General features: G+C 39.4%; 1 protein-coding gene across 2 annotated transcripts in view; it reads right to left on the reverse strand.

The window, feature by feature from the left end:
- Nucleotides 1-412: 412 nt before the first annotated feature.
- LOC107590155 (cadherin-4-like) overlaps nucleotides 413-12,253 on the reverse strand; it is a 267,908-nt gene continuing 256,067 nt past the window's right edge. For both annotated transcript variants that reach the window (XM_016278770.1, XM_016278769.1), the window contains exons 10-17: nucleotides 10,304-10,489; nucleotides 9,180-9,433; nucleotides 6,253-6,395; nucleotides 4,005-4,241; nucleotides 3,547-3,780; nucleotides 2,646-2,785; nucleotides 2,334-2,498; nucleotides 413-2,015 (exon numbers count right to left, since the gene is read on the reverse strand). In XM_016278770.1, the coding sequence (XP_016134256.1) occupies nucleotides 1,809-2,015; nucleotides 2,334-2,498; nucleotides 2,646-2,785; nucleotides 3,547-3,780; nucleotides 4,005-4,241; nucleotides 6,253-6,395; nucleotides 9,180-9,433; nucleotides 10,304-10,489 (1,566 nt within the window). In that variant the 3' untranslated portion in view covers nucleotides 413-1,808. The remainder of the gene's footprint in view (nucleotides 2,016-2,333; nucleotides 2,499-2,645; nucleotides 2,786-3,546; nucleotides 3,781-4,004; nucleotides 4,242-6,252; nucleotides 6,396-9,179; nucleotides 9,434-10,303; nucleotides 10,490-12,253) is intronic.

Genomic DNA, 12,253 nt, shown 5'->3' on the forward strand with positions numbered 1-12,253 from the left:
CTTGATGGCATAATGCAATGCTCACTCATACCCAGAAAACATTATGACAAGCAGCTGAAAGAAACATGGAAGTATGACAGAGAAGAAAAGAGACATGAACCTATTATGGACAGGACAGAGACTTGAGAATTTTTCTTTTTTCTTTTTTTCAAAAAATGTGATTGTTTATTCTCTAAAGCACATCCAGTATTTGAGATGAATGGAAAAATCAGTTACACTGAATGGTGGAGCAGGCATGATTGTAAGCTTCTCTGCAATGCAGGTTTAGACCCTTATCCAGGGACAGAACGGACGAGACAGACTTTCTTCAGAACAAGACAAAAAGAACACTGCTGCATTTCTCATAGCCAAAGAATAAACGTAAAACCTAGGAGAAAAATACAAAAGACAAACATATAAAAAGAGATTTTAAAAATCCTACAGGATATAGACAAACACACACTCACATTCACACACAAACAGGCCCAGACACTGTCATTTAGCCCGACTTGGAGCTTGAAGAGCAGCAAATGCTTCAAATAATACTTCAACAATAAGTATTTTACAGCATTTTAAACATTTTGAATCTTTTTTTGTTTGTTTTTTATTAATTTTTTTCAGATTATATTTATTCCGTATGGTGTATATTCTTTGCCAACTACTTTTCACATTCTGACCACAGAGGAACAAGTGCGAGAGATTTGAGACATTGTTTTGAAAGAAGTCATGCACGTATAATATTTTAATCAACTTATAAAGTTAGAAAAGGGGAATGTTCAAGACAAAAAAGAAGGTTTCTTCTGATGCAATCCTTTTAGAGTCGGGTCCATCACTTTTAGTCTCACTGTCTGGCAACTTGTCATGCCTAAATTACCTTTACAATTCGGAAACGCAACACAAAATCGTACAAGGCAGGCAAGAGTATGAGCTAAAAGGCATTCTCCAGTAATATTTTTTCTTCTTTGAAAATAAAGACCTTGATTTTTTTACACAACCATCACACAACATAACATTATATGGTCGTGGTCGGTCAAGTTTAAAAAAAAAACAAAACCCCCCCAAAAAAATAAATGATTTTTTCGAATTGGATCACTGTACTTCATACGCTCCAATTTCTCAAAGGAGAATGATATTTCTGAAGGGAAAATGAGTCCTGTGTTTATCACCAAAAGTCTTGACAAAACATTCTCTGTTTCCTTTGTTTGTTTTCCACATAGTAGTCAAAGAGGCGTTCTGCACCGGTAATGCAGGGATGAAAGGAAAGCAAAAGGTAGTCGAGAGGAGCAGACAGGAACGGGGGAGTGTGTGCCCAACAGAAGAAACTTTTCAAAATGGCAACCGACCCTGAGATTGCAGGAGTCCGATACAAAACACACCACAAAAGGCACTTTATCAACAACAGTGCTTCTGTTCTACTGAAATTCAAGTTGAGAGAAAAAGTGTGTGTGGAACTCTCTTTAGTGATAAAGCGAACGGAAAAACGAGCGTGCGCACTTATTCCCACACGCCGAGAATTCCTTGTCGCAACTCGATTCCATCTTGAGCCTCTAGGCGGTCCGAGAGGAGTGACAAAACAACACTGAAGAAACCACAACGCGAAATATTGTAAAAAGCCGTAAAATACTTGTGGATTGCAGCAAAGGTCCAGAGCAGGCTGCAGGGCAATATCCTCCCCTCTCGATGCCTCCGTAGCGTGCAGAGGAACTTTAGTTGAGAGATAATCAGCCCACTTGGAGGCTTGGCGTGCGACTTCTCGATAAAACATCCGAGAAGCCAATTGTCCCTCCTGGCCCTCTCCGTTCCCCTCCGTCTTCCTCGCCTTCCCACCTTCAGTCCTCTCCCCCTCCTCCGTAGAGGTCTGCCAGCTTTTTGAAGCGAGGACCCCAGTCATTGAGGTAGTCGTAGTCCTGTTCTCCAGAGCTGGAGGAGTCCAGGGAGCTAACAGAGCCTGCTGTGGAGCCGCTTCCCTCATAGTCAAACACCAGCAGAGAGTCGTAGGGGGGAGCAGTGGGGTCATTATCCGCCGCTCGCAGACCCTAATACGAGAGAGGGAGAGAACGTGAGATGAGGCTGTTGGAACAGACGCATACAAAGTGATCTGAAAGCCGCTGCTGGAAAGTGCTTCAAGGGGTCACATCAGGAGGAATCAAATTTTCCTTGATCGTTTGAGATGAAAGACCTTGATGCACTATGAAAACACGCTGTAACATCCTGCTCAGTGAAAAAGACTAAGCTGCAAAAATTACGACATTTCAAATTAAAACTGTATTTCCTTCCTACCCCCCTCAGCAGGCATTAGTTGAACTTGAGGTCTAGCTAGATTATCTTCATGATAAGAAACAGAGGGAGCATACGTCAATGATGAACTCCCCGATGTCCCCTGGGTGTGGCACTGTGGGCCGGACAGGGTACTGAGATTCTAGGATAACGGGTCTCTCGTCCACTCTCCGCACACCTGCAGGCTTGCTCATTATGTGATCTAGAGACTCGGGCTGCTGCAGCTGACTCAGATCATAGTCCTGCAACAGAAATAAAAATAGACCAGGTCACGTCTGAAACAAGGTCAGAGATGCTCTTGCAACTGACAAAAAAGCAGCAAACTATTGAAAAGTTCAAAACGGCCTTGACTCGAAAATCGATAACTGCATGACATGTGTGACACTGACCTGATCTTCCTCTCCTCCTCCCTCTTCATCATACTTCAGGATATTATCTCTGACGTCATCCTCAGGGTCGATCAATAAGGGTTTCGTCTGACGCTCCTTCTCCCTTCGCTTCACCCACACCACAAAGAACAGAACCATACCTAAAAAACAAACATACAGGGGTGTCATGCACCTATTTTCTCATTTTGACAGGGCACCAGTGGTGGTCCAGACGTATTTAGTGCCTTAGGCAAGATAAGACATGATCTAAGAAAACAAAACACTTTCTGATGCACTTATATATAGTTTAAGTTTAGATGTGTATGTCTACTGGTACAGTATACTGTTCTGGGGTTGGTAAGATAAAAAAAAAATCTCTTATTCTCACCAAGGCTGCATTAATTTGTTTAGAAATACAGTGAAGCGACAGTTTAATATTTAGCTTTAAATATAATTTATTCTTGCGATGGCATAGATTAATTTGCGCTGCTTGATATTTTTGTGGAAACTGTATAAATGTTTTAAAGGATTCTTTTTTATGAATACAAAATTCAAAAGAACAGCATTTATTTGAAATAGAAATCATTTGTAACATTATAAATGTCTTTACTTCCATATAATATAATGTAATGTAATACATATTTTTTAAAAGTTTATAATATAATTTAATATATGATACTTTTTGGAAGTCGCATTTACATTTTTAGATGTAGTCTTTGTTAGGAGGTTCATAAAGTTGAGAAAATGTTAACTGACAGTTCAATGAAAATGAATAATCAAAAATTAAATGACATGTTGAAAGGTTATTAATCACAATTTACTGATGTTGTGGAGATTTGATTTTGTTGCATTCTCTGATTTAATCATCTATTCATTTATAAATCAAACCATCAATCTGCACGCTAATCCATCCATCACTTACTGAGCAGTATAATGATACAGATGAGGATGGTGATGATGGCTCCGGTTCCCAGCCCGGCCACAGTCACTGCCCCGATCACAGTACAGTCTCCGTTTTCATCACAGGGACACACCTTCACCTTCAAGACAGAGGTGTTGGACAGGGGAGGGTTTCCAGAGTCGGAAACTAAAATGGGAACTCTGTACATGCCTGCCTCCAGGTACGGGATCCGGAGTTTCAACTGGGCATAATTACCTAGAAAGAGATAGAAAATTAAATATTTGGATATTTTTGGAAACTATATTTACATATTAACAGTAAATCTTTTTTCTATCCACTATTAATAATGTTAGATGTATTATCCTGAAGGAAAACCTTTTAACTGATAGCAAACGCATAAGCTGAAGTTAGAATGACCTGTTGAAATGGTAAAAGCCTTGAATACTTTGAATTTGTAATATGTAAAATCCAAGTCTAACCATTCAGGCGTGAAATGGTCCAGTTACGGCGGGCAGAAGAGGGGTAAGAGGGCAGCTCAAAGACATACGGGCCGGCGTTGGGCTCTGAATCTAAATCCGAGGCTGTGATGTTGACTGGATGCCCGTGTCGTGACCTCTCGCAGACCAGAGCCTCTTGAGGAACTAAGACAGGCACGTTGTCATTCACATCTATCAAATAAATCTGGACAGTACCAGTTCCTGTGGCAGGAGGGGAACCTAAGAGACAGAAAGAGGATAACGACAGTCAGGGGTTAGGGTCGTAAAGTTTATGTATTCGTCCTGAAAACTCTCAATTGCGTCAGATATAAGAAATGATAACTGCACATAAATATTTCACACAGCTGTTTTTCTTTTAATAGAGCTGGGCTCTCTCAGAGGACAGATATGTGTAATAACTTTGCCTGAAGAAACAGACATATCTGCTTCCTACGGCTGTGTGTGAATCAAAGACAAAAACAGAGGTCAGATATATACCTACACTCTCTCGAAACACAATCTGCCATCACAGGCGAGGGGCAGTTGTGGAAAACATGGCACGGTATCTTTCCCAAAGCTCTGACTGAGTAACAGGCTAGATATTATAAAGATCAATTCTGTCAAATTCTGTTATTAGAAGGTCCGATATGAGTCTAAAATACAACCTGTCAACCCTGGACATCTTGGACGTATTGATTTAGGCCAATATGCCTTTGTCCTGACAAGGTCTGCCACTACGGACACCTTTGAAAACTTCTGGGAAAAACACACCAAGACAGGCAGATGGATTGGTCAATTTCCTAATCATACCAACCTCCCCTGAAGTTTTCCGAGCTTTTGAAGCAATACCCTAAGTTAAGCAATTTCAGCTTCTACATTTGAAAGAGTCTGACGAAAAATAAACAGGCAAATAAACGGTAATATACATCTCCTTTCTGATAATCAAAAATATAATCAAACACGCTCGCCTAAATCATTAATAATTAATTTTAGTGGATTGGTTTGGTTTCATTTAGATCAATTCAATTCAATTGCAATTGGTTCATTTAGATCAGTGTTTCTCAACCCTGGTCCTGGGCACCCCCCAACACTGCACATTCTGTATGTCTCCCTTATCTGACACACTCATTTCAGGTCCTGGAGCAGGGCTGTCCAAACTCGGTCCTGGAGGGCCGGTGTCCTGCAGAGTTTAGCTCCAACCCTAATTAAACACACCTGAACCAGCTAATCAAGCTCTTATTAGGCATAGAAACTTCCAGTCAGGTGTGTTGAGGCAAGTTGGAGCTAAACTCTGAAGGACACCGGCCCTCCAGGACCGAGTTTGGACAGCCCTGTCCTGGAGCTTCTTCTAATGAGCTCATGAGTTGAATCAGGTGTGTTTGATAAGGGAGACACACAAAATGTGCAGTGTTGGGGGGCGCCCAGGACCAGGGTTGAGAAACACTGATTTAGATCATCCTCTCTCATATGTATTGTAATGTTGGAAAGTCGGATTAATTCCAATAAATCAGTTTTTCCTAAATAGTTCTCTTTCCCTTTTTTTTTTTTTACCTATGTAGAATTGGATTAGATTTTTTTTATTTATTGCAGAAGACTGGTTTGTCCTTAACAACCTTATTTTTCATATGTAGCATTGGATTCATTCAAGTAAATCAGTTCGTTCAACTATCCACTTTCTCAAATGCAGCATTCGATGCTCCCATTTATTTTAGTGAACTGGTTTGTTGAACAGTTCCTGTATTAAAAAAAAAACAATTCACACATTTATCAGTCCCTCATCCTCAAAAACCTAAGCAAAATTAAGTGAGTTAAAACAACACAACCTAAACTACATTAAATATGGGTTCACTTGTAACGAGGATAAGCATTTGTCCTATTCATACCAACTCTTACTGATGTTTTTTTGATGGCGTTACGCAATTCGTCTGTCTATTTAGGAAAGTGTGTGTAAAAATGGGCAGGCAAATCAACTGCGATTGGACAGCAGCTTTGTTGGAATACCTTCTTGGTTGAATAGCGAATGAGAATGAAATCCAATCAGATTTGAAAAACGCCCCAGTGCTGATAGGTTATGAATCAATAGGCTGTGAACAGCTTTTTGGCACTGTGGGACAAATTAAGTTCAAGCTAACCAACTTCTCTCCAAACTGACCTACCCAATCGTTTAAATCCATTTGTTTCCCCAAACACAGCATCGACACTCAAAGTGTTGATTTTGTTCAAACTTTCCAACTCCCCCCTCCATTCTTACCATTGTCTACGGCCAAAAAGGTCGCTTCATACACGTTTTTCTTCATATACGGCGATTCGCGGTCCAGCACCGCCGTGGTGGTAATTCTTCCATTGGTCCTGTTGATTTTCAGCCAGTTGGCTGGATCTGACAGTTTGGAGTACCTGAAGGCCAAAAGCATTTGTTCATCAGATTACTCTGGATAAAAATCCATAAGCATCCGCAAGATGCGGCCATAGAGCTCAACATTCAATCATAATTTATGCTGTAACAGTATGGCTGAGGGTAATAATGTAGAACTTTGAGATCATCAATCCATTTAAATGCCGTTAAAATCATATTTAGTCTGTTATGAGGATATAGCATGTGGATTATTACGATATGTCCCTCATTCAGTCACAGCACGGGCTCTGTTCTGATCAATGGATCTGCACAGAGAAATGTGGAAACATTTACACTCAATCAAATCACAGATGTGACACATAATCTTTCTTCTATATATTATTGGGTAATGTATCAGGCTTCCGCGCTATTAATCCAAAACACTGAAGTTAAAAACAGTTACAGCCTATTCATCTGCCAGACCGGGTCTCAAAAGTTGGTAAGAATGCCACTGCATCGATTCGCTACTGGTGTTCGATTATTAGCGCAAATTATTTCGGTATTGCTAATAATCAAGCCCACACTGCATCTTTTTGTTTATTTGTTTGCTAAGCACTTTCCAGTGACTTACTTGAGCCTATAACATTGATAGATTCGGAGAGCGAGAGCACCACAGTGTGGACCGTATTGATCGAACCGTTCCTCGCACACAGTGATCTATGAAGCAAGTCTAGTGAAGTTCCCCAAGTGTGTGAGTGAACGTGCAGGGAGGCAAACTTTGGATCGATACTTCAAGCTGGCATGTTGCCCGCACACTTCTGAGTCATGGAAAAAAAGAAATCAAGAGAGATCAAGCGTGGACGACTGATAGAGAGAGAGGGAGAGACACAATAGGAGCAGCAGTGTGGGGAATGGTTCGGCTCATTACTCGACGACCTTTCACCCTGTTGCTTGGCAACCCAGGCACAACCAAGGGACTAGAACAGGAGCGAGTCAATTAAAAGCATTTAGCTGCTCCTGGGGTGCTAATGGTGCGAACGATATGTGCTACATCACTTGACATACAGCGCAGTATGGAAATTGCATGTACTTCTGACGTTCGCTTACAAAGTCAGGGGCTGACCTGCACCCGGGAGTGATGGATTTGTTTTAAGCCTTGTTTCTATAAAAATGGCTCTTAAACTCACTAGGCAAATAAAGCCCTCATGGATTTATGGGAATTTTAAAACTCAAGCATGATTCAGCAGAAAATTGAAAAGCGAGAAGTGTGGGTAGAACATACTAGACTTTATGTGGCGGACATCTTGATTTGCTATTCATGTGTGTCACTCAGCTAATGAGCGCTTTATGTAAATTAACAATAGCAATTGCTGACTCAATCGATCATTCAAAAAGACTCCGGACCGAAACTATTTAAAAGCATTTAATTAACAGTAGTTGTTATGAGACATAAATAAAAACAAAAATACGTTTTCACGCAAATAATTGTGCTCTTGTATTATATGTAGGCCAATAATGTGATAATGATTTTTATTTTTTTCTAAATAAGTTAGTAAAAATACATGAATGACTGGACTATACATCCATGATATACATACTCAATATGTGAATAAAAATACATTTAGAGTTTTTTGTAGGGCTTAATAAACTGTAACTGCAAAAAATAAAAACCTACATAATAATTGTTAGAAAACACTCTCTGTCTTATTAAGAGAATGTTCCAGAGATGCCTCACCCCTCCTTTTTTTCTCTCTCTCTCTCAGTCTTCTATATACAACGCATTCTCTCTGAATCCCCCCTTCTGTATCCATCTCTCTCTCTTGATATTATGTTTTAAATATGTCTTACTTATATGCGAGGTATGCATGCTTAAATGTATACATTAGCTTCTCTTGGTTCAAATGTCCCAAATAAGGACATGATAGCTAGGAATGAGGTTCGTGATGAAACTCTGAAGACAGTTCAGCATTCTTCGCAAAAGTCTATTCCTAATATGTCCATGTTTTTCTGTACATGTGGCCATTTTATATAAACACATGTTCTTGGCCAAAGATCCTACGTGTATGTTATTCATATCCTCATTGGTTAAGAGGGTGAAACTCCCCTCGACATATGCCTATATAATATCTGTATTTCTATGAATAAATTGAAGTATTGAGGATACATTTGACTGTGTGTTTTCTTACTTCCCGGCCGTCTATCTACACTTTAAGTAACTGAGAATTCTTCAAGGTGGCAAAGAGAATTTACTGAGGGACCAAATTGTTATTCTTTATTAACAATAATAATAATAATAATAACAAAAACATTATTATTATTATTTAAAACACTGTTAATGTTTTAAAAACTCTGTGTGGTGTAACAATCATGTAGAAAGCCATAAAACAGGAAATTATATAACAGTGGACTCCTGAGGTCGTTATTATCATAGCAAAAAATAGGAACATTTTGAATCTTTTTTTTTTTTAAAGAATGATTAGGATATATAGCCTATGCTGAAGTGCATTTAGTGTGTAAGAAAAATGTATGACATTTTACTTAATGGTTACATCACTTGACATTGAGTTTTTTAATCAGACATTTTGCCTGAAAAAGGTATAAATATTATTAAAAAATTTTTATAAAAACAACTTGAAAATTAAGTGAATATTAATATTAACCTGTCATCTTTGGAGTAAACAAAAATTTTCCCCCCCTTTTTATCATTGTAGACACACTGTCAATAACCTATATGTGTGTTTGAGCGAGTAAGAACATAAATGATTGACATTTACGGTCACTCTGAAAGATTGACATCCCGAGTTTCCAACAGACAGACAAAAGCACCTGCTGTCATTCCTCTCTACCTGATAGTCTGCTGGATGAAGCGGTCTGGATCCAGTGCCGCAAAAGTAGCGAGGGTGGTGTCAGCAGGCACTCCCTCTTCAAAACGGATGATTTTAGGGTTGGAAGGAAAGACGGGGGCCTCGTTGACATCCAGTACTTTGATGGAAACAGCAGCAGAGGAGGACGGCGAGGAGGGGATCCCGCTGGCCAGGTGAGCTTGGTTCGACACCACCACCATCAGCGTGAAGGCGTCATTCCTCTCATAGTCGACCGGCTACACATATGCACACAAAAATAAAAGTTCCTTCAGATTTCAAACAACTTGATTGTGCTCTGATTCAATGCTTTTTTGATTCAATGAAACCATTCAATGAAACAGCAAAACCCATTTCAATAAGACATTAAACTTACTCTTCACTGTCAGGTTGAATGAGACTCCAAAAGTGTAAGAAGAGGAACAGAAAGTGACTTCAGTTTGCGTTAGGAGATGAAGTGAACCCTAGAGTAAAGGTTAGAAGGAGTTGACGAGGAGATGAGCGTGAGAGGACCAGCTGTTCCGTGGGTAGAAATGTGGTGTGCCGAAATGCATGTGACCATGAAAGCTGTGTAACACTTCCAAAAAGACTGAAATACATTTTTGCCGAAGGCTTCTATTGCTCTCTCTCACACACACCATGCAAATGGCCAAACACTTTAATATTAGAGCAGTAAAGGCTACAAAACTGGAGGGAAAGATAAAAGATTACGCATCATAGATTTCTTATTTTGTTTTTTATTTTTTTTCAATTTATCTGTGAACTATTTACCTGTGTTGAGTTGCAATCTCCTGTTTCTTCCATTACCATTGTTTTAGCAGTTTAAAGTATTATTTTTTTACCATTCGTTAAATTGAAAAGGTTTTAATATGAATAGTACTGAGATATGCTGAGGAAAGGTTTTTAGATTTCTCATTAATTTCTAAGTGGAAATGATGCTTTTCTAAAACTAATTCCAGGTAAAGCTGTTCCGTGTCTGAAGACAGAGGAAATACTGTACAGTGGATGAGAGTGTTGAATGTTTGAGTATGCAGAGTTAAAAATCAAAAGATCAGCAGTCTGAGAACCACGAATAATGTTTGACAATGTAACCAACTGGATATACCTACCTTAACCACTATGACCTTGCCGTCATTGGTGACTTCATCAGTGCGTATAGCAAAATGGCCCATCGCATCTCCTCCTGTAATCCTATAGACGGCATTCCAATTTGGTGTATGAGGCTGGTCCTTGTCTCTGACTGTCAAATTGGCCACAACCACCCCGACAGCATTCTCTGGGACCTCTCCTAGGAACTAAGAGCAAGAGAAGACACAAATAAAATGAGATGCTAAAATACTTTTAAAGCAAACATATGTTTTTAAGCATACCATAAACTTCAAAATGTATTCAGACAGTGAAAAATGCACAAACACAAAATCTTAAAAAATTCAAACACTCACTACAAAATTGGACCAACTGATTCGAAAGTTAATTGCAAAAATTACCCCAAAAAATAAATTAATTAAAATTTAGTTTCTACTGCAATGGAATTCAAACATATTCGGATACCAAATACTTGGGAATAATTAGGGCCAATCTATTACAGGGACAATTGACTTGAAGGAACCTACAGTTCAGTGTCCTGCTCAAGGCACAATGGTAATGGTTGGGTTATTACCAAACAGTTCCTTGAGGGCTTTGTTGTTGGACTCGTCAGCTTTTTTGGGATGGCTTCCGAATATAGCAATAGTTCAAGTTAGCATTACAGACAGTGTTAGGGGTAAGTTTTGGTTCTCATTTGTTACACATGAATCTTGAAAGAATATCACGCTCTAGCTATATACCCACAGCCCAAGTGCAAATGTGCGGCAAGCTGTAGCACACAAACACAAGCTCATTACAGCTCAGTAATCTGCTGTTTAAAGGGGTTATGAAGTGTGTCCGCCAGATGCTGTTTACAGTAATGGCATCACCATGCAGCAGAGACTACAGCACTGACACACTGCTACATGCTCAGACCTGTGCTGCAGTGGAGGCTATTTACTTTTAAGCGTAGCTTCTTAAGATTAAAGCTACTCATTATTTAAAGTATTAAAGCTTTAGAGCTACTCTAAAAAGGCAGGTACACTACAAGCTACTAACAACAGCTACTATACTAGTATGAACTAATTAGCTATTCTTAAAGTAGTTAGCTACTTGATAATGTATTTTGCCACACTACAAGGTACTAATGAAAGCTACTATACTAATTAGCTATAATAAGCTATACTAAGAGTAGTTAGCAAAATACAATTAGCAACACTAACAGCTACTATCAAGCAAACAGAAACTAATTAGATATTCATAAAATAGTTTGCTACTTGAAAGTAGTGCACAGGATACTAACAAAAGCTACTATACTAATAAAGACTAACAAGGTATTCTTAAAGTAACGACAAAACCAGCCAAAATGCTAAAAGCTGTAAACATGCTAACAACCCTTACGAAAATTAACCAAGGTTTTTTTTAAAGTAAAAATGTAGTAACCATGTTTTTTTTTGCCAAATTGAGTACCATTTGTATAACCACAGTTTTACTACAAATACCATTGTTAAACTATGGTTAGTGTAACAAAACCATGGTTCATTTGTGGTTACCATGGTTTAACTGCTTTTTTTTGTTTTATTTGTAGTACAACTATGGTTCCCTTTCAGTCGGTCACTCTCGACGTCACGTCGGAGGACCGACGAAATTGGGATCTCGCTTAGAGGGACCAATCTACTTCGAGTGTAAACTAAACGAGCCAATGCACATTGGCATGCGATTATTGCATCCAGCTGCTGCTGATCACAGCGTGAGTATAAGTAGGCAGCAGATGCAGCGCATATTCAGGCTTTTCGCTTCGGAGCCGAGCGGTTTTATCGTTCTGCTCCTGACCTTCTGCAGTAGTGATAAACTACAGTCAAAGCACGCTCTTCGGTGGGCTCTCGTGCTGGTGGACGGCGCTTCAGCGGTGGTGGTTTTCCCGTGTCGAGTGGGTTGCACACAGCAGGTTGCACTACCCCTGTGTGTGTTGCAGACGGCCATCTCCCCTGTGC

The sequence above is a fragment of the Sinocyclocheilus grahami genome, unplaced genomic scaffold (genome assembly GCF_001515645.1).
Source record: "Sinocyclocheilus grahami isolate Dianchi unplaced genomic scaffold, SAMN03320097.WGS_v1.1 scaffold125.1, whole genome shotgun sequence".
NCBI lineage: Eukaryota > Metazoa > Chordata > Actinopteri > Cypriniformes > Cyprinidae > Sinocyclocheilus > Sinocyclocheilus grahami.